The sequence below is a fragment of the Clinocottus analis genome, unplaced genomic scaffold (assembly GCF_023055335.1).
Source record: "Clinocottus analis isolate CAN_PGR_092001 unplaced genomic scaffold, fCliAna1.0.p SCAF_2, whole genome shotgun sequence".
Taxonomy (NCBI): Eukaryota; Metazoa; Chordata; class Actinopteri; order Perciformes; family Cottidae; genus Clinocottus; species Clinocottus analis.
In genome coordinates this window covers 6,197,308-6,220,497 of record NW_027175931.1, presented here as the reverse complement: position 1 = coordinate 6,220,497, position 23,190 = coordinate 6,197,308, and the positions used below count along the sequence as shown (strand labels likewise).

At 42.9% G+C, this 23,190-nt stretch overlaps 1 protein-coding gene across 1 annotated transcript in view; it reads right to left on the bottom strand.

The window, feature by feature from the left end:
• Positions 1–215: 215 nt before the first annotated feature.
• The window catches only part of pcp4b (Purkinje cell protein 4b), a 31,408-nt gene continuing 8,433 nt past the window's right edge, over positions 216–23,190 (bottom strand). The window contains exons 2-3 of the mRNA XM_068585290.1: positions 10,202–10,250; positions 216–955 (exon numbers count right to left, since the gene is read on the bottom strand). Of these exons, the coding sequence (XP_068441391.1) occupies positions 825–955; positions 10,202–10,250 (180 nt within the window). The 3' untranslated portion in view covers positions 216–824. The remainder of the gene's footprint in view (positions 956–10,201; positions 10,251–23,190) is intronic.

The window sequence follows — 23,190 nt, the reverse complement described above, 5'->3', positions numbered from 1 at the left end:
CTACATGGAGAAGGTCATCAAGCTGAGAAGGGAATAGAGTGCACCCGGCTCATTCTGAATAGGTTGCTATTCATAGTTTGTCATCAAAATACGGGTCCCACAGCTATCCCTGCAGAGTGCGCGTCAATGCAATATATCAGACATACCGCAGCAGCCACTTCTCATGTGTGGCTCGAGGTGGTTGTCAAAATGTTTGGATTTACATAGACTCCACACCAGTTCCACACATTTTTTATTTATTCAATGTACATTAATACACACCTTGATAGTACCATGCGGGTAAGAAAAGAACGCCTCTGGGTGAAATATTCTGTTCAGAATGGAAAGCTCCGGGCTAAGTTTCCTAAAAACAACCTTCAATCCAACATCAATCAGCGTCCGCTCCGTCTAGACACACATACAGTTCACGGGTGTTTTTAGGAAGCGTAGTCCTCAGCCTTACAGAGAGAGATGTTGCAAGTATAACTATTGAGGCTGGGATAAGTACAAAAACATATTCTAACACAAACACCAGCTAGACTTCATGATACACGGGACGGGACAGAAATCAAATATTCTTTCTATCTGTTTCTGTTACTCATTTATTGATACAGCAGTCAAATAATAAATTACAGTAATTATAATAATAGGAAAATTAAAATTCACAGACATGTTATATGATAAACAGGCTATTGCATTCTCTCCCCTCCCTCCCCGACCCCATCACAACCCCTGGAGTTCCACAAGGTATGAATTTGTTTACATGCAAATGTCACACCATCGTCACCGTGCCGCCTCGTCTGCCGGCCATCTGTGCGCACAGTGGCGGAGCGTCGCGGCGCTCACTAGGACTTCTCCACGCGCTTCTTCTTCTGGAACTTCCTAAACTGGGACTGGATGGCGACGGCCGCCTTCTCGGTCTCCGGGTTTTCCATGTCGATGTCAAAGTCCTCTGGGACGTCCGTCTTGGACGCATCTGGAAAAGGAACATGGAAATGATGGGTTTTCACTCGTGGTCTGTACTGTACGGAGGCAGGACACAGGGTCAAGACCCTCTCCCCTCCGGACAGCATCGTCCAATCATGGCTTAGCAACTGTAACAACTGTCAATTCATTCTTGGAGTTCTCAAAATACTGAAGTGGTGTACACTGTACTCTAGATTGGTACTAAACACATAGTTAATGTAGAGTTTAGTCTGTTTTAGCCTTTCCAAATAATGAATACATGTGTGTTTGTTTGCTCTAATCTAGAAGCCCCCAACCTTTCTTCATAAAAGCCCCCCCCCCCCCTACTATCTAAAAACAAGCTGAGCTGCCTCCTTTATCTGCAACTGTGCAGAAACACTGGGTTTAAACAGACTGTTGCCGACTAAGTAACCTTTTATTTTTGAGTGAGGATTGTGAACCACCGCTCTAATGTAAGTGTGGGGCGGCTGTAGCTCATGGGGGGAGAGAGGTCTGAAACCACAAGGTAGCCGGTTCCATCCCCAGTCTCCCCATAGTTTACATGTTGACGTGTCCTTGAGTGAGACACTGAACCCTCAGCTGCTCCCCGGGCGCTTCATGACTGCCCACTGCGCCTTAATTACTAAGGATGGGTTAATGCAGAGAATACATTTCCCCACTGTGGGACTAATACAGAATTAATTCATTGTTTCTAAACCGCTGGTCCTGGTAGTGACTATATAAGAGTTTTACATTCGCCAAACACTTCTATTTGGCCTGATCATAATACCTTTTCCTCTTGTCACGTTAAAAGTGAGACCGAACGCGAGCGTACAAGTATGAAACCAAACAGGGTTACGTCGGAGCAAAACAACAGTCTTCGTTTCCGTGTCTCCCACTCGGATCGTTAGCTGGAGAGGACGGTGAAGTCAGCTGAGGACATTACAAAGTAAACCAGAAACATTTTCAGCTGTTTTTAAAATGGATTGCAGCTAGAAATGAGAAGTCTTTTGTTTCCGTCTCAAATCGGATATCAACTTTCAAAAGAACTATAAATTCTGAGATTTGATTTTCATGTTGTGGAATATTGTTCCACACATGGTTTGTAGCCTCTAACACTCATCTACTCTGCTGATACTCCCAGAAAAGGAATTGATTGGGATTCTCCACATAAATACCCTCACAGTAAACCACCAGCTCTTCATTCGTGAGTTTGGGAGACTGTAGCACGATAAAGTGATCTGTAACAGTAACTAGCGCTCCTAATCTCCCCATCCCTCATCATAGTGGAGCACAATTCCCAATGGGGGAGGCCGAGCAGTTGTCTCCCTGGTCAAAGGCCAATGCATGAATTGATCACCAGGTCTTAATCCCCTCTGGAGCTCAGCCAATGCTGACCAAGAACACACGACTGTAATCAGAGTAAAAAAATTTTTTAAAAAACGCTGGTTTCAGCAAGCGTTGGGAAAGAAGGGTGTTTTTAATCTTCTGGTCAATGAAGTCCTAAAGTGGTGGTAAAGATGAGTACTGAGCCAATTAGCTCAGTTTCATGGCTACATCCTCTTTTCTAAGGAAATGTAGGTTTAATCTCTCTATTTGGACATCCTGTGATTATATTGTGACAAAATACCAATAGGTTCCTGACATCAATCCTCTATTGACTAAAAAGTGTAATTATTTGCTGTGGCACAGGAACGTGCTGCTGAAAGCTGCGACAGAGCGCTCGGCTGTGATGCATTGAAAGGCCACCACAAGCTAACATGAACCCGAGCAGGTTTCCCTGGAAGTAGAAAGTGTGTCTGCAACAGTTCACATCACTGGAAGTAACAATCTGCTTTGTTTATATACACACACACACACGGACGTGAGAATCTTTTCATCAGTCCATTTTTTTCCCATCCATCCATCCAGCCTGCACTGACTCTCCACCGAGATGAAACCCAATCACCAGTTAGCCGTTTCAACCTTTTTATTTTATTTTTCAGAGTAACTAATTGTTTCATCCCAAAGAACAGCAGGGGAGCCATTTAATTTCTCTGCCTTGCAAACACCCCTGCGAAGGATTGACCCGCTTCAGTTTGATCAGCAGAGCCTACTGTAGAGAGAGAGAGAGAGAGAGAGAGAGAGAGAGAGAGAGAGAGAGAGAGAGAGAGAGAGAGAGAGAGAGACAGAGAGAGACAGAGACAGACAGAGAGCTAGAGAGACAGAGACAGAGACAGAGAGAGAGAGAGAGAGAGACAGAGAGAGAGAGAGAGCGAGAGAGAGAGAGAGAGAGAGAGCTCATGTATTGACTGTGCAGCTAATCCTTGGGTTCCCTTGGGGCTGAGCTGGAGTACTTCTCTCTTGCTGTTCAAGGAGGAAACACTAACTGCTGTGTCAAGCCCGGCTTTGAATCCCTCATTAATTGATATTGAATTTTCCGACGCTCTAATGCCCGCTGCTTTCGTTCCAGCCGCATTAGCTATTGAGCTGTACTGTCCGCACGTGTCAACACCAGACATGCTCATAATCTCTGTAATCCAATGCGTCTGACATATTTTTTTGGGGGGGGAGAAATAATTATGGCCTTGTGTGCAAGTGGAGGCGCACGCAGGATGTGATCCGGTGCTGCCTTCATGCGTTGAAAGGAATATTGTAATTGTGATGACAGGTGTGCCGTTTGACAAAAGAAATAAACACAGACCATCTTTTACACCTTTAAAATGCGTGCTTGACCACATGAGTGTGAAGGTGTAAATGCATTCAAAACGCATTGATCCAACCGACTGAACCAGGGCTGCAGGGTGACCACATCGAACATAAATGGAGTTGCATTCAATCCACATACAATAACTACGTAGGTGTCGATCCAAACCAGCGAGGGAGCAGCTGTCTGCTTTGGCTTAAAGTGACTGACAGATGGCAGCCATCTTGTTTTCTTTATTTTTTTTACTTTTCTTTTGCCTTCTCAACACAGCAGAACAATTCTTGGCATTTAAATAAACATAATAAATAAAATAAATAGTAAATAATCAAAACAGTCATATAGGTATCAATAGTTTAGCTTATAGCGAGTTTAAATGCTAACCTTCACATACATGCACATCTACACCGAGAAATGCATCGACATGTACGCTGGCGGCCATCTTTTTGTTTTTAACTCGCGCAAATGAGATGAGGAAGTGATATTTGGTAGTTTGAACTGGACAGACGCTCGGACCTCAATGTAGACACTGGAGAGACGTAATAATACTCGACGTGAATTTAATCTTGTTAAATCATCTCTAGAGACAATCGGCATTTTAATGCTACGTGTAAAAGGGGGTCCAAGTCAAGTTTTTTGATTTTTCTAGTCGGAGACATTTCTGGCCTGAGCGTATCAGCAGAGTAATAATGAGAAACGTTGTATACGGTCACGCTGTACATTACGAGTCAGCTGGCAGCCACACAGCTGTGACGGAGCAAGCGATTGTGAAACATGACAATGAGCTGAGGCAAGCGTGACTTTGGTTCTCTGCCTAAACTAATGCTACTGCGTCTGGAGGGAAACATTTTGATTTACCGGCACTAATCAAAAAAGTGTTTATTTTCACAACTTTATATGGCAGATATTCATAGTTTTCGGACATAATTTCATTCTTTCGAGCCGACAATGCAGCACATAGTAACTTTTGATTTCACAAGTTGGTGAAGATACTTTACTTTAGCATCCAAACAGTTTTCGCCAGGTCACTTCTAAAGCAGCGTTTCTCTTACTAATCAAGTCCAGTTTAATATTTCGGAGGAATCATTCATCAACAAGAATCATGTCGTCATCTTGATGAAAGTCTTTGAGTTCTGAGGGCAAATTTTCATCAATTTTCTGCTGAGACAGGAGGCAGTGGGTGAATGTGACAATGACGGATCACTCTCCTTCAGTTTGAGGATTCATCTCCTCATCGACACACAGACACACACACACACAGATTACAAACCTATTACCTCTGGCAGCCCTTTCTGTGTCCCTGTCTTCTAATGGGAGTGTTATATCTGCTGTCAGAGTGCCAGTCTGGATCATCTTGACTGGGCTTTCAGTGAGGAGGAGAAAAAAAACAACATGTATTTATGTGTCGGTGTGTGTGGCAAGTAACTGGAATAGAAGCCTACATGCTTCTAGGTTGGGGGCTCAATGGATTTACTTTCTTTAGACGTGACTTTCCTGCATGTTGCCAACTTTATCTCTAGTTCAGATGGAATGGGTTCAAACGTGACATGATAAGACCATCCTTGGTTGGCTGTCTTTCAAAATGTCTTTTTTTAAAAAGCTGCTCTGAAGCCCAGTGAAAGCTGGGACGTCTTATTGATTTCACTGCTTAAAACCAGTTGAGCCATGAGAGGGATTTGTGGAAGCGGAGAACGAGAGGCATTAAAGAAGGACTTTTAGACCTTGAGACAGATTGTGGAAAGTAAAGAGAGACGCTGTATTCAAGGGTTTTACACAGTATGTGTGGACATCTATTTGGGCTTAAAATACAGCAGAGCTGCAGGTATTTGTCACTAAAATGTCCCTCGCTGAGGTGCAAATGTAACGTGCATATGTTCCTTTAGAGAGCCAACCTCAGCACCATTTAGCTCCTTTAAAAAAATGTTTTCACCCCCAGTCTAGAAGTAAGAAAAAGGTAAATTAAGTTAATGTGTTGTATTCTTAGCTCAGTCTTTTCCCCAGAAATCTATTATATTAGCAGTTTGCAGAAGCAAGTCGTCACTTAACGTAACATTTGTAAACAACATCTTGATTATCAAGGAATCTTTTCAGTTATTTATGAAGTAAAACACTCAACATCTGTTGGCTACAGCTACTCAAAGGTAAATAAATAACTTGATTAACTTTGGGTTTATCCGATAAAGAAGCCATTTTAAAAACATTAGTTTGGTTTCTGGTGAAGGGAATTTGTCATTGTTGACATTTAATTTACAACAATCATTTAATAATCATAAAAAAAAGCTTAGCTCATAAGGAAACTGTTATGATATAATTATGATGAGTTATTAGTTGCAGGTCCAATTGCTTTTAAATAAAAGTGGAGATGATTTAAATTTCACAATTACTTTTACTTTCTTTTATGCTAAACGGAGGGGTTTCCAACCCGCTGGAGACATTTTGATCGTCTGTTTGGACCTACAGGGTCACCATACTTCACACCAGTTTTAAGAAGCTTGGCGACTTATTTTTATATTATTATACTTTTATTTACTTTTTAAAAAAAGCAACATATCCATACGTGTCAGGAGAGAAGCAGTACTGTTCCTCCAAAACATGCAGGAATAAGACATCCACCATTCAAAGCCGGAAGGTCTGGATACAAAGACACTGTGCATGTTTTCAAAAGAAATGGTGTGTGTGTGTGTGTCTGTGTGTTTGTGTCTGTGTGTTTGTGTCTGTGTGTGTGTGTAGTATAAATGTGTGTATTTGTGTGCGTAGGAGTGTGTGTCTGTGCCTGCCAGTGTTTTAAAGTCAGTGTGTGAAAATAAAAGGAAAACACCAGCGACCCCTCAGGCCGCCTTCAAACACCTGAGGGGCAGCAAAGCGTGAGAGAGATCACAGCGATCGATGCACAAATACACATGAAGGACCGGCGCTGTATTGATTAGCGCTGTGTGTGCTTGGTTTTTCACTCCGTGTCAACTTTTAAGTTTTCCTTGGCGAGGAAGCTTCTGTGTGACCTACTTGGAGGTGGTCGCACATTTCTTTTCTTTTTTTTTTAAACGTAGGATGTTCAAAGACCGACAGAGGAAATGTGTTCAGCTCTTTCGAGCACCGAGTACATCTGAAACAGCGATGCCGTGTGCACTCACTCTCAATTTCTGACAGAATAAGACACATTCAATACGGTTATAATTGAATACAGTAGAGCTAATTAAAACGTGTGTAGAAATTGGGTCATCTGCACTTTTAAGAGCTTCTCGCCAGCTAATTAAAAAAAAGGATGACTTTGATCTCTCAGGTGAGTCCATTTGAAATGACTCCAGTGGCGGTTTGAAACAGGGGGTGGGGGGGTGCTGATGCGGTTGCCGTGTCCACATTGTTCCTCAACAATTCTCCGCAAGCTTAACAATGTACAGGAAGAAATGGAGTCTCTTTTTCTTTTTTTTTTTATCCGTGTACAAGCAGATGATCATTTCACATTATGATGGCATCATAGCCAAAGATTACCGAGCGCTACCGCGTCGCGGTCCCCGTCAGCGCGGTGTTTGTTTTGTACAGTGTGATGTCGGAGCTGGAGGAGGCCCGAGCCGCCACAGCTGTTGCCGTGATGAGGGCCGTCTGTGTTGTGCTCGGACTCATGAGGTCAGTGGACATATGGAGCATTTGGCCCAGATAAACAGACATCTGGACTCAAACCAATGTCGCAGGAGACATTTTCTCGGGGCCGATAAGGGAGTTTAAATCGGTGTTGGAAAGTAACAAACTCGGGTAGCATGTAAGCAAACACTGTAAGAATGTTTGTCACAATGCTTGTAAGAACAACAAACAAGGGCCAGTACTGTTAAGAAGCTTAACAGTGCTCTTCAAACGGCCAAGTCAAGAAACAGTAAATCATTAGTGGTTGAAAATGGTTTTGGAAAGAGAAAACTGTACATTATCTGTATTCTTTTTTTTCCTTGCAATGAACATACATATCATTAAATAGTTTTGTTATGAGTACTTCCACACAGTGTTAATGCTACCTCAAGTCAGCTACTGCTTCTTAAACATAAATTCATCAGTAACAATAATTCAATAATTGAGTACATAGAATAATGTAACACGGTCAAAGCAGCCATTCTGCATTACACCTTCTTGAAATTTGACCATCTTGGTAAATTTAGCTTTTACTTCTTCTGCTAGTGTATTTTTACGCCGCAGTATTGCTTCTACTAAAGTAATGGACCTGAATACTCCAACGTTTGAAAATGAAAAATAAACATCAGCGACAACGCTGAACGTCTTCTGACTCTGAATGCACTCTGTGTCTGGAAGTAAAGCGGGAAAAAAAAAACACGGTCGCTTCAATTGTATCCACTTGACAAACATTGAATCTAGAGCCGTTATCTTTGCAATAAACACTTCCGTCCTCCGGCTTCTCTCTTAGCGCCGCTATCAGGTAAACAGCCTTTGCTGCATGACGGGGGAGCGTCACAGTTGCGTGTACTTGCACCTGCCCGGTTCAAAATGTGTTGAATATGTCTCCGTGGCTGTCCTTGAGCCTGCGAGAGGTTGTCTCTAAAGACTGCGTGCTGGGGGTATGCGGAGTGGGCGAGCGTCAATAGCGGCGGTGCTCCCTCCTCGCCCACTCTTAAGAGCGCTCCCTCTCTCCCAATCGCTCTCCACATTGAGAAGCACACTTCAGACACGCTGGGAAAGCAGTTTTTCCAGGCATCAAATTAATTGTCAAGGTCAGACAACAAAGGAAAGTGTGCGTGTGTGTGTGTGTGTGTGTGTGTTGCAAGCGGTGTACTTTCCTTCTCTAGTTTTATTAAGTGAATAGAAAGGTGGAGCTGCTTCCTAGAGGCAGTGAATCATTAGTCTCTGCAGCTCGGTGTTCCTGCTGCTGTGGCGGCGTGCGCCGGCTTCGAGCTTATCACAAATAATGTGTCTTTTATTTTTCTTCTGACTTGCTATCCAGGCAGGTTACTGCTTTCAATGACATACGTCGCATACATGTGGAAGATTAGTTCGTACTCTTTAAGATGGACAACAAGAGATATTAGAGATGTCTTGTATTCTCTCGTAAAGCTATAACTTTATTCCCTTCTTTATTGCATATTTGGTAACCGGAGTGCCGAAGTGGACGTTTTGGTCCTCTTCAGATTGAGAATCTGTGAAGTTTCACACTGATAACTCCTTTGAGACTAAAAAGGGGGATTCAATAGGTCAGCATAGCACGTACACAGGTTGTGCACTCACATGTTTAAGGTTGCATACGTGTAACTTTGTATTTGACTGTTATACAAAATGCAATATTGGCTGTATAATACTTTGAATCTCAAAACACCAAACTGACCCTCGCGTTCAAGTCATTGCAATAATAATTACAACTCTTTTTGCGTCAGTATTTCTATGTCAGATAAGATTTCTGATATCTTTAGACAATCAAACGCTTCTGTGAGTTAGTGGAGGACTCAATTGAACGCTTTAAAACTTTACGCCACTGACCAGTGTGCATTCATCTGTTGAATAAATCACAGTGCACACTATTTTATCAAAATGTAAATGGCTCGTTCTCAAACTGAGAGGTGCTGAGTCAGCGCGGCGCACCAAATCACGGACATGATTTAGAAGAGGTGAAAGCAGGGGAGATATTAGTTCTCTCGTTGAAGCCTTTATTTGCTTCGCTATGAAGGTTTAATGACAGAAAGCTCAACAATAAACATGATTTGTAATGCACTTGGTGCATGGAGCGGATCTTTATTTCCCCCTGGACAGAAGTGATGCAGCCGCTCCATCTCCGCTCAGGGGGGCAAGCAGAGAGTCGGATTCACAGAAGCTGACGGTCATCTCCGCTTTGTCTCCTGGTGTCCGTATTATTTTACCCCGCTGAGTCAGGACGTTAAAGCCGGGAGCGATCAGCAGCTTCGTCAACAGATTTGTAAGAAAAATGTAAAGTGATGCAGTATCTAAAACCTCTGCGAGGCACCAAACTATTAGTTGACTTGCGAATAAAATCCTACATTGCACTGTTCTGAACATGAGTCATTACTGATGAACAATCATTTGTGCAAGTTTCGAATAATTGGCACCGATTTAGAGCTCACGCTGTCCTGACTGGAGGACAGGACATGTGACGAAACTGTCAAAAACTCTGTAAAACTGAGAATAAATCAATAAAAGCAACAAATTAACTCATATGCCGGTAATGAAATGCTCTCCATGTCATGTAAACGATGACATGGCATACTGAACTCTCGTCGGATCATGATGAGATCTGACGGAAAGCCCTGAGGCCGGGTGGAGACTCTAATGGAGGCTGTCCTTCAGACCCCGTTACTGTCAATCTTGTGACATTGCCTTTTAAAGCTCATCCTGTGTACATGAGCCCACATGTACTGTAAACTGTGTACCCCCCCCCCCTCATTTCCTGTCTGCGCATCAATCATTCTGTCTCTTTCTGTCTCCAAAGCACTGTTAAGTCACCTAGTTGTCTTTATTGAAGTAACTAGGGCAAAAGCGTATTTTAGAGGCTGATCAAATGTGTCTGCTGATGTAAATGTGAGTGCATGTTTGAGAGTAAACCTTACAACATATGACGTAAATCATGTATTTTTTTGTCTTTTCTACCTTGTTCTCCAGATGTCTTGTTGTCAGCAGCTGCTCCAGATCCTTGTCTCTGCCATGCAAAAAAAACACAGAAGAACATGAATGAGATGGACATTTCTTTTCAGAGTACTTTCTTCTTCTTCTTCCGAAATTAAAGTCCAACAGACTTCAGCAAAACAAGAGAAGATTTGCCACAATCCTTTCATCATATCCAAATCAATCTAATACGCGCCACTGCTCTTTGACCTTTACTAATTAAGCCTCGTCCTCGTGATTGTTCTGACATCTACTGGGGGCTAAGCCGCCACCTAATCTGCTCGCGCGCTCTCTAAAGCCTCCACTCGGGAGTCTTCTCGCCGGTGGGGTCCCCTTGTTATGACCACATGAGCTGGACAGAGGAGACCCTGCAGGCCGACGGCCTGTGACAGGAGACTCTACGGTATGACCAGCAGTGAAGCGATGCCAGAGGTGTTGCAGTTTACAACATGGTGGCACCGTGACACGACAGAGGTCGGGAAAAAACTTAACATAGAACATGACCTAATTCCCTCTGTGTTTTTTTATTGTGCTTATTTTGCCGATTAGGAGAAAGTGGAAAAGCTCCAAAGCCAGAGAGTTGTCTCCGCTGTCAGACGCATCGTGCGTGTTTTTATGAAAACATGCTAGGCCTATTTTATTTCAGAAAATAGTCCTTGAACCATTCTGACGAATCAACTGTTTAGCTTTGAAGAAAAGCTTCAAATTCAACAAGATTAGTGTTTTTCACAATACAATAAAAGTCACAAAATGAATCATAGTGTACTATAACAGAGTGTAAACATGTTAAATAACTTTACACACGCTCGCATCAATATGTACTAAAATATATATTACACACCCCCACATTCTGACTATAGGAAGGGTTTCATTTAAAAGCAGCTTATAGACATTTAAACATTAGAGACTGAGAACTCATACAGATTAGTGCTGGATGCTTCTTGGCCATATGGTAATAATCACATTCACTCTCATTTAAATTCACTCCACATCACAAGATACACAAGAGATGGACAGACTGATGCAAATGAGAAAACCTCTTCCTGTGGAACCAAAAATAAGCAAACATCTCCTCTCCACCGTCTGAAGTCCCACCAGGTGTTGTGCACACTCTTGCTTAACAAATGGCTTTGAAGATGCGATAATGCATAACGGTACTTAGTCAATTTAACACAATCATTACACCCTCACATACTGATGTAGCAACATTTATCTAAACGTCCACTTGCATTATCCTGCAGCCATGTATTCCCCGCGCCCCGTTCTGTATTCCAAACACTTGCTTTCCTCATATTAAACTGTAAATATGCGCTGATCTCTGGAGAAATAACCCAGCGTGGTTGTGTCAATGGATGTCTTCCTCCATGTCGGCTCTCGTGACATGCGAGTTTGTAGAAATAGATTTAACGCGAGGGAGCTGAATAAGTTTCACCTCATAATTAGATGTCTACCGTTTGACCCTCCTTGCATGAAGGCTACCTTTTTTTTTATTTTTAGAGAGAAATTAAAAAGTTGACATAATAAAAAAAAAAGAGACTATATTGCATGTGTGAAATGAAATCCGTCTCCTCTGCAGGGGTCATGCAGGAGCCGACAGCAACAGAGGTGTGAAAAGGGTAAAGCAGATATCGTGTTAGAGAGGAGAACGGGAGTGACAGTCCCATCACAACGAGCAGATTAGGGAAAGCTATTCTTAGAGCGCGACTACAGTCCAGCGTTTAACGTGCAGTACAGAAAGAGAGGGAAGAGATATCGCAGGGAGTGATGGAGGAGCCAGAAGAAGTATGGCGAAGGAAAAGAGGAAGAGATTGAGGAGGGAAAGTTAGAAGGAAGAGACGTTACATCATTAGTGTCTTATTAATCACATGGTTTTTAAGATGGCAGTGGGGAGACATGTTCTTCTGGAGAGAAAAAATATTAGTTTATATATGTGCATGATGTGCTCAGTATCACAGTTAGTAGAAAACAATCCGTGTTTCAATGAAAGGGAACTCTCGACACTGCGCACGGCTATACAAGGCTTTATTGCAATAATTCCATGTTTTATTTTGTATTATTATATTTAGATTGTGTCAATAGTTTGTCTTAAAGTTCAATTTTGGAAATGACATGCTTGCTCCCTTACTAAAAGTTATAGATACCACTCTCATATAAACAGGATTCCTGGAAAACAAGTAAAATAACAATTTCAGGGGGAAATATCCTGTAAATGTTCCCACTGCGGGACTAATTATGAATCTTATCTTATCTCATCTCATAAGGAAAGCATATGTTGCAGACGTTCCCCTTGGTGCTCAGCGATGACACGACTAGAAACCCGACGGCATTAAATGATCCGCTTGTTTGTTTGCTGCTCCTCCACATCAGCCCATTGGTCATTAATTCAGCATTAGCTCCGCTTGTTATAATGGATGTCCCCTCGGCCGCTGTTTGGGACCGCCTTGGCGACCCATTTATCTTCACTGACACAAACCAAAGAGCGGTGGGGGATTCACCGGAGAAGAAGAAGTGCAAAAACCTCCAAACTCCAACTCTCTGTCACTGCCACAAACTCATAAAAACATTCAGTATGCAACACCACGGAGGAACCGCTCCCCTGTGGGAACCAAAACCTGATTGTGAGTTTTAATTGATATTGCTCCGACTAAAAAAACCCACGATGGTAGAGGACGTTGAAGATTTGAGGGTCCCTTTTATCATCAATGCGTTCCCCTTTGAACCTGGCTGTGTGTGTTCAGGGGAAAATGAAATTGCATCATTACAGTGTCACTCTCCTTATCATCAACGGGCAGCGTTTATTGCCAGCTGGGAGGCAGGTTGTCAGCTTGTGTTTGGGTCTTGGGTGGGAGCTGCGGCGATGGGTTTTTTTTTTTTCTTCCTTCGTCTTCTTATGTAGTGAAGAAGGAACGGAGGATGAAGAGAGGAGAGCAGGATCAATACCTGGCTCTGCAGTTAACACGTACTTATTCAGCATTGGCACCGGGAAGATAAATGACCAGAATCAACTCTCTGGCCGAGAGGAGGAAAAAAAAGGAAAGAGGTGTAGAGAGGGAGAGGACTGCAGCAGTTTGACTTCCTTTAAGTTTCTACAGCCGGCTGGTAACTAAAACCGTGACATGCCTTTCAGAATAGTTTAACATTTTGGAAACGGGATTTGTTGCAAATAGTCGTACTTCTTAAAATGTGGACTTATTCCTTCATGAGGAGGGAGCTGGATAGAACACAGATACAATTGGTTTTATTGGATTTATTTCCTCTACCATGGCTAAAATGGGGACATTGAGAACTATTCATTTTTGAAAGAGCTTGTTTATTTAGTTTAACATGACATTTTGTCAAAATCGGAGAAAAGCGCTTGCATTTCAATCAATCATTTCATATGGATTTTTCCTCTTCTTCTTTGTATTTCATGTTGAACACATTTAGAGGGAAAGCACTGGGGAGTTGGCATGGTAACAAAACAGAGCAAAGGAAATGGTTTCGTTTAGGTAGCGAGTATCTGACTGCCTCCTGGGAGATTTAGCGCCAGCTACTTTCACTGCAACCTCTTTGCAGCTATTCCGTCGTTGGTTCAAAGGTTTCCCGTTTGCTCGTGTCAGAAGGGTTTCCACACTTTACCAGCTGAGGAGTCGAGAAGGCATCGTGCTCGGTGTCCTCTCTTTCGGAGCGTCTCTTTCTGCATTATTAATCCAACGCTTTCAATGAATTTCAAACGGCGTCCGCTGTTCTTTGATGCCGGGAAGAAAGGGAGGAGGGGATGGGTGGTGAGGGGGGTTTCAAGCATCCTCGCAAGCAAAGCACCCCCGCATGCCTTTTGGGGAAGAAATGCCTAATTTGAGGATGGGCTTTGATGAAATTCAGAATTTTGCATAAAAAGGAACCAAACTTGAAGTGTGTAAGATTACGCTACGCTACAGTTTATGTTTACCTGTCGAGCTAATCAGGATGATACCTGTTCCCTCTTCTCGTTTGTCTGAAGTGAAACCGCTTATGAAGTTGCTTTGTGCTGGTTCACACTACAGTCTCACAGCGGAGCTCTCCTCCGGGCCCCCCTGCAGCGCCAAACAAATATCAGAGCCAGATAAGAGCACCGTTTTGTTTCTCCCTGTTACTAATCCCAGTTCAAAGAGACGAGCTGAGTCTCTCCATCAGCCTTCCTGTAATGGCCATGAAATGAAGTGCAGCTACTACACTGCTCCAGCGCCAGCCGGGTGGGAGAACGGAAACCAGTCGGTCCACGCTGCGCTGCATCAGCAAACTAAACTGACCTCAAGCCCATCGGGTTCACTTCCTCGTGTCTGCTTTTGGAGATGCAAACATGCTCATGGAACATTGCAGCACTGTACAATATTAAAAGATTAATATTGTATTGAACACATAGGCCAGCTGCAAAGGTTATGTTGGCTGTTGCATCAGAGGCCTATAAGAAGATTCAAAGGCATGAAAAAAAGCAGCTTTGTCCATATAGGCTGTGTTCACTCTGCAGGCAAAAGTGACCTATAGATCAGATGCTTTGTTCATATGTGACTCCCATCTTTCCATGGATTTGGATCACTTTTATCTGTGGTCTTTTATCTGTATCTCGTTTGAACATTTAAAATCTGAATTTATTTGACTTATTATGTTACTCGAGACGGACGCAATAAGATGCAATAAGCTCACATTATTGATTCAATCATCGACGCGAATGATTGGACATGTTTTCTTGAAAATGATTTACCGGTTGTAAAGCTCTATCCATCCATAGTAAAAAAAAAAATAATAATTCTAATAAAAAGTATGACCAATGGAATGAGAGTTTGGTGAGAAGTCAAGGTTTGAACATGACGGCGCTATGAGAAATCTCTCCTGTGAGATAACAACACTGTGGACGTGGGCGCCGCTCGGCCATGACAATCACGGTGTTACACTCGGAACGGGCTCAGCGGGGTTTAGCTTGGCTTAAATGCAAGACGTGACTCGAGGTCATTTTGTTTATGGTGAGAGAGCTGGGCTCGGTGCAGGGGTGATGGGAAACTATAACACTCCCGAGGGCAGCGGTGAGATGAGGAACCATCACGGCTGAGCAGCTCTGGGGCCGAGCCAAATGTAAACTGCAATAACAGCAGCTCGATGGGAGCGATTACTGCAGGGGGGGCGAAAGGGGCTATCCTCGCCCTGCAGATAAACACAAACGCTGGCGAACCAATCCGCGAACCACATCAGGACACACCGGAGTGAGAACGAACGCGCCGTGAGAAGGAGAAACCAGTAGATGAGAAGCCAATCAAGCAGAAATAAAAACAGTAATTACAGGACGTTGACAAGGGAGATGGGGAGCAGAGACGCATATACTGTGCCTCTCATTAATCACGAGCAGACTCCGGTACACAAGGTCAACAAACAGTATTTTGAAGTGTGTGTGTGTATTTTTTGTGTGTGCCTTTTTGGTGAAATACACACACATAAACAGCAGAGCTACTGTAGAATACTACAGGCATACTCTTTTTGTGCCTCCAGCCTTTCAATTAGGATACTTCAAGGAGAAAATAAACACACACGCAAGCACACACACACACACACACACACACACACACACACACACACACACACACACACACAGTGAAGCAGAATAACAGCAGAGCATAGACTTTTAGCACCTTGCAAATCAAGAGAAATGTAAATGTTTTTATTTCTGATTGGGCACATTCATGGGCGTACGGAGAGGAGAGAGTGTGGAGAGAATCCTTAATAACATCCACCTCCTTTTTATTCTGCTTGAGTGAGCCTTTAGTTTCCTCACCCCAAGCCAAATTTCTTTATCTGCCCGGCAGAATAGGTTGCTGGAGGCGAGCGTTTTTATTTTGAGTGCTGTAAATGTGAGTTAAAGTGACATAGATTAAACTAAACGTATTCTGTATCAATGGATGTCAAGAATAATGAGCATCAGAGCCCAAATATTAAACCTGCACCCTCAAGTTCTGTCTCCATGTAGTGATCCGCACAGACGCAGAGCCCGGTCCTGCCCTTCCACTTTAAATACAGATACATCTTATTTCTTATATTTTCTATTTCATGTCTCTTGACGTTTGCACTGTTTTACATTACATTTCCAAAGATAAATTCCTTCTTTGTGCAAACCCACAAAGCAATGAAACCGATTCTGATGCAGGTGCTAGTCTGTCTATTCAATGATGTATAGTAATGGTGTCCTACAATTAACAATGTGTCTTTATGAAGAAATCCGTATAAGGAATAGCTCATAATTTGTGGAAATACGCTTATTTAAATTGCTATCCACCCTCATGTCTTTGGTAAATATGAACGTGCGGCCAGTCCTCTTAATCTCAGTCATAAACACAATTAACTACATTTTCAATCTGTATTGAAATCAAATTGTAAATATGACATTTTTGAGGTTTTCGGGGGTTTTGTGCAGGACTATTTATTGGCGGCACTGACTTCCTGGAGTCGGCAAAAACATTCAACGGCATCAGAGTAGTTTTTTCACTTCAGTTGCGTACACATTAAAAAGACAAGATTAATGAGGTTCTAATGGATGGACTACATTTCCCCCCGCTAGCACTTCTTCTGCTAACCTAAAACAAAGACAAAGTGTAAGATGAGGAAGAATATATGGTGAGGCCTGCATGTGAAACATTGCTCCTGTGAGAGATCCTCACAATTAAAGTTAACACGCAGAACAAATGCCTTTGTTTGACTGGTGCATACTGGAGCAACATGTCAAGACTTTAATTGAACTCACTGAGGGATCCATCATGTGGAGGCAAGGACACCTTGTTTCCATAACGGCAACATCTTGGTGTCATTGTATGACAGTGTGAGCCTCTGCTGCCTCTGTGGCGACGCTCATGGTGGAGGCTCTGTGGAAAACCTGCACAGCAAAACATTGTTTCCCTTTTGATCTTCCAACCTCACTCTCCTGCTGCCTCTTCAGCTCTTCAGAAACCAGCCTGCTCATCCTCACCGTGCAGGCATGTGGGTGTGTATGTGTCTGTGTGTGCTCTTTACTACGAGCATTTTCATGTGTGTGTGTGTATGTGCGCTACAGACCACTCATCTGTATGAGCTCCATTGGCAGTTACATAAACCATACTGTCATAAAGGCTACAGGGCATACTGAAACACTGCCAAATCAGTGCTGGGTCAATAACTCCCTGCTGCAGATTTTGGGGATTTTCTTTCCTTTGTTAGGTAGCCAGTACATGTCTGGGTAAAAATGAAGAGAAAGACTGTTCTTGCTGTTGCACTGCAGGTCAGTAATTACCATAAAAGCAGAATTACTGACTTTCCCTTGGATGTCTTTTCTCTGACAAAACAGGCAGTAGTTTGACCACAGTGATGAGAAAACATATAGAAAGTCAGATGAAAGGCAAATAAAAACGGGAATTAAGGTTGAAATGCATCTAAACTGCCAGTTTGGAAATCCATCGCTGCATCTTCTGGCATTAAGGAATCGTCATGCTAATGCTAATGCTGACACCATTCACAAGGTTAAATTTTTCTCATCATACCATGATAAAATGCATTTGTGCCTTTACCACAGTCTATTAAGGGACTAACTACTGTGGGTTTTACATAAATAATGCATATAAGGGCCCCTGTTAACCCTCATACCGAGAGTAGGTGTGGAGAGGACACCGAAATGAAAGTGATTTGGTATCTTTTACTATCATGTCAAGTGCAGAGATGTTTTTTCCCCTCAGCGGAGCCTTGGGGACAAGTGGAGCGAATCAGCGGGGTGAGAGGAAGAGCAGCTGATTTGCCTGTCATAAACATCAGCTGCTTGACTGTGACTGGCGACGCTGCACCTTGGCACAGTCTTGGCCGGCACAGAAACTCAGCTGCACACTTCCCATTTCCTCCGTGGCAGCCAGAACTCCTGAGGTGAACAGTTGTCAGGCCGAGACGTTGAGGGTGATACAAACACTTGTGTTTTCATAATAACTGTATTGTTGCATTTGCAGCCATTGTTCTCTTTTCTGCAACCGTAGTCGAGCCACCTCCACACGGTGCACACGCCTGTCAGTGTGCGAGACACGCATCCAGTTGATTTGCTTCCTGTGTATTCCTCTGAGGTTGGAGGGCTTTTTGGTGAAATTGTGAGTTTAAGAAGCAGGCCAGCTGTCATGCAACCAAGCAGCCGTCCCCAGAAAAGCTGTGATCAAACCACTCGCACTGACTCACAAACTTCTTTCCTTTTTTTTTTTTTTTTTTTAAATCTAACATTTTATTTGGGGTGATTTTTGCAATGCAGCAGTAAAACTCTCGGCTCACATAATGCCGTCGACACCAAGCCAAGAAGTACTAATGCCTCCATGCCCCAGAAAAGCCTGAAATCACAAAACTACAAGGACCTCCAGAATAAAATAAAACACATTTGTTTTTCTAAAAATACTTTGATTCACAGCAATTTCCACTGAGAAAAGCACTGAGAGGAGGAGAACGAGGAGGGAAGGGGGAAGAAACACATTACAGCTCCTCTTTATATTATTTCTTCAAACTCCCGTCTGTTACGCAACTTAATGAGCCTTGGAATTGGCGAGATTACATTTTTCGGCATTTCTTTCATTAGTGTGGGTGTCGCCAATCTCTGGGGATTGGTTTCCTCATTTTGGGATTGGTAAAGCGCGTCGCCACAGAACGCGTCGCAGTGATGAAAGGAGCAGCAAACTAACCAGCAAGCCAGTAAATAGATGAGGGAGTTCCCTGTGATCAGCCGGCGCTCTGGTTCAATCAGCCAGCTGATTTACACAAGCTTTTCTCTGGGTTGAAGCTTCTCTCTACAACACGCTTAATCATGTGGTGAGAGCGGGAATCTGTTCCTCAATTAAATCACAATGAAAAACAATCAAGCCAACGAGTGGAGAGAGCAACACTTGTTTTCACAGCAAGTCCCAATTGACCCTTCGCTAACACCTCGTACGAAAGCTCGACATAGTGGTCAACAGTATGAACGAATGAATGAAAAGTACTTTATTAATCTCCAAGATTGCATTGGAATGATATATCCAGGCTGCCCAAATGATTTCAGCAGTGAAAACAGGTTAAAAAAGATAAAGATGGAAGCTGAATCCTACAGATCACAGCGTCAAAGTGAACCAGCACATCACCCAGTGATCAATAATGAAGACCATGTAACTACAGTTGACACTGTTCCCGTCGTTATTCACTGTTCCAATCATTTTAAAGGGAAAGCAGCATGTGGATACATTCTCTTCTGTAGTTATAGCATCATTGCTAATGCCAGTTAATGATGTGCTGCTGCTGTTCTCTGCTATCCAGCTGTGCTCCAGAGTTTTGTGGATTTCCTGCTGCCATGGTTAATCATTGCATAATAGAGGGACTCGTTACCTGGAGAGGTTGGATGGAGGTGTACTTTTCTAGAATATTAAGTTTCTTCATGAAAGTCTGTGTCGCTAACTTTAGCTGTCGGGCCGTAGTCGGAGCTAGCAGATGCTACGCTTTGATTGTCCCGTCTGCATTTGTGGGGCGGGGCTTAACAAAAGCCCAAAAATGTCTGTACTCAACGGACGTCAAGCTTTCAGTTGATTCAAAGGAATAGTTAGACATTTTGCTGAGAGGCAGCCAGTGAGCGGCCATGAGTTTATCTTCATCTTATCTCCAAAGCACAGAGACAAGGGGAGGAACAGCTAGCCTGGCAGTGTCAGAGGCATCGATTGATTCACATCACGGCATCCTGGATCTGATTGTAGCCCAGACCAATCTTTTGTTGCATGTCATCACTTTCATCGCTGCTCGTGAAATATTATATTTCAATGCGCAAAAGTGGGGTTGCTGTCAGGTGGCAGCTTCTTGGCTTAATGGTCGCGAGGGACATTAAAGCCTCTCGCTATTCGTCGTAGATGAGAATGAGGAAATCAATATTGTGTATCCTGAAAGCTTCTTACTTTGTTAATCTGTAATAGCGGATTCATAAGCATGACTGGCATAATGCGATGATTGATGTTTTGGCTTCATCAGGCTCAGCAACACTGACCGTTATTTAGCTTGAGAGCTAAGACCCAGAGAGACTTGTTTGCTGAGAGGAAGGCCAGCTTTTTGGCGGCAGACTCCGTTGCTCCGATCCGGTGCCAAGCGAACCATCCGGTGCGAGAGGGGTCCACGTGACACGGAGAGCTTTCGCTATACGTAACCAGGCGACCCAGATAACGCTCCAGTCTGCATTTTGTGGGCCAAGCAGCAGGAGATTAGCTTTGCAAATGAACTGAAAAAGAGCAAGGTGTTCAAATTAAGACCCTAATTATGAGGAACGATGAATCCGTCCCTGCTCGTGCGGTCCCACCAGAGACCGTCGAGTAGAAGCATCTCATTGAACAACTTTCCAGGGAAGAGAAGAGCCGGAGAGTTTCTGATACAATAATAAAGTGAGGAATCAGCAGTGGATAGCTCAGTAATTTCAATCAAAGTAGAGTGGTGGAGGGAAATGAAGGGTAATAATAATGTTCATTCGTTTCTGGGGTTATTTAAAGACTTGGCAGCTTGCAGAGTCCAAGAGTTCCCTGACACACTCAATGGCCATTAAGAATTTAAAAAAGCGGAAGTAGGCCACAGATAACTGAAGCAGAAAGAACATAAGGCCAAACTGCCTCTTCTTCTGTCTGTTTTTTTTTTTAAGCGTAGGGCGGAGACAAATGAGTCGCTGGTCTCTAAAACACCAGCGCATAGATGTGCAGCGGACCGTGTTGATCCATGATCCGTACGGATCCCGCCCACGGTTTGGTTCGCATGTGAACGCTGTGTTAATTACTCGATTCACCATCACAGTGTGAAATAAAGTTTCACTGCAGACCATTGTATAAATATGCGATCGGGAGATCGGCAATAATGCTTTTTAGTCGCTCCTCGCTGACATCTATGTTGATTTCAGCAGCACGGGAGCTAAGAGCTCAGTTACATTATGATGCATTCATGGTCTCGATCATTCATGCTCATGTTCGTTCATTCATTCATGCCCAATTTAGTCAAGTATTGGATGAAGGTACATTGTATGTTATTGTGATGTGTTTGAATGTAATCTTGTAAAATTGAGTTTTTGTTGAGAAACTTAACTAAACACAGTTTACAGTACAGTTTCACTTCCTAACACTAGCTCTATGAAGCATATAATATAAAATTTAAACTACAACTGCCAAGTTGAATCACTAAAATAGAAATATAGATGATTCTTACAAAGTTGCAAGTTTTCACTGACATTTGGAGCTGTGGAAATAGATTATTTTTTTCTGTATCAGCCGATATGATTCAATTGTTCAAAACCGTGATGCAATATGAACTGTGAGTTTTGCGATCTGTTGCACCTAAACCAGCTCGGGATCATGAACAGACTGTCATGGTTTCACTGAAAGCTGCAGGAAACCATCAAACCAACTGCTGGACTAATCAAGCCAACTATACAAACCATCGAACACAATTTTCCTGACAACGCCTCCTCTCGTGTTTAAAAGTGCTTCTGAGAAGCCGTCTTATGAAACCATTCCTCAAAAGCTGCTGTGAATTTCAAGCGACATCTGCAGAGGGCATGTGTTGGCTTGCAGCGTGTGCCTGCTCAGACGAGCGGGGTTTGTGACAGTCGCTTTGAGGAAATTCGGTGATAGAGAAGACCCGTGGGACATTAGGGGGCTGCAGCTTTCATGAAAGAAGAAGAGTTCTGCTGATACTTACTTTGAGCCAGAAAAAACAACAACCATGTTCAAAATTAGCTCAACATCCGTCCACATATGCAGTTAAAGTTAAACTAGCAATTAACTGATTTGGAGTTTCATCGTTTGTGTCTTTAGGTCTTTAGTGTTTATTAGAAGTGGACCCAGAGCATGAACAATATCATGTATGGATCTACTGGGCACTCGGAAGGCCAATCCCAAATGAATCGAGATGCGGTGACATACGTTCGCTGTCAGCTCATGATTCATATCCGCTCCCGAAATCCAAGTTTCACCTCCCGTGCCAAATCCGACAAATCTCCGTCCACGATGCCAGCTTGGCTCATCTTTTGCCCCGTAGTTGAACATCCAAAGAGACACAATGTTAACTTTGAGCAGCAGGTTTCTCTTTTCCACATGAGCTCCTTTTAGAAATGAGCGCAGATGTTCGGCTCCATTTAGTCCATAATGGGAAGAGCACAGAATACCATCAATAAAACTACGTCTTTTTACCCTCACCCGTCCAGCACGGTGCTGCAGAAAGCTGATGCAACGGTCCTGAGCTTCTCTGTGAGGGGCCATATAATGAGATACAGACCCCTGTCTACTGAGAGGAACATACTCATGTTCAAATTAATGATGTCATATTTTCAATACGCTGATGATACAAGTGTAGATATTTATTTGAAAACATTGATCGGTGCTATACAAATTAGGAAAGTGTGCACACGGCCTTTCTTTCCTATTTTCGGTTACTTCTACTTTGTGCTCTGCAGCTTATAATGATACTGACTGAATAAAGACACAGGACATGAAGCACCAAAATCTGCCTGGAGGAGCGTTCACAATGTTCTATGGTGAAAAATGCAATTTGCTGATTTCACACAACTGAAGAACAAAGTCAACTGGAGCAGGTGGAAAATTGAGAATATGGAAGTTTATTAATCTGCAATTCTCTATTACCAAGTGGACTGTGCAACTAACAATGTGTGTTATTTACATAAGAAACAGGTAAGAGGTAAAGATATATAATCCATCATGAGTTGGTATAAAGCAACTGATTAATCATACAGTCTATACAGTCTCACAGTGGGCCTGGCTCCTCAAGAGCACGTCTGACCTTTTTATTCTTTCCAGTAAGAAATGGGCCTGTATAGTATAAGTATAGGACCTCGATTTAGGTATTACACAGTATGCGGCTGTAATTGTCAGTGCATCCAAAAAACTGAAGGAGCAAATTGTCTTTTTGACTTAAACCTCAACATTACAAGAAAATCTCACAAATACGGCTCTACATTTCGGCCATGGTAA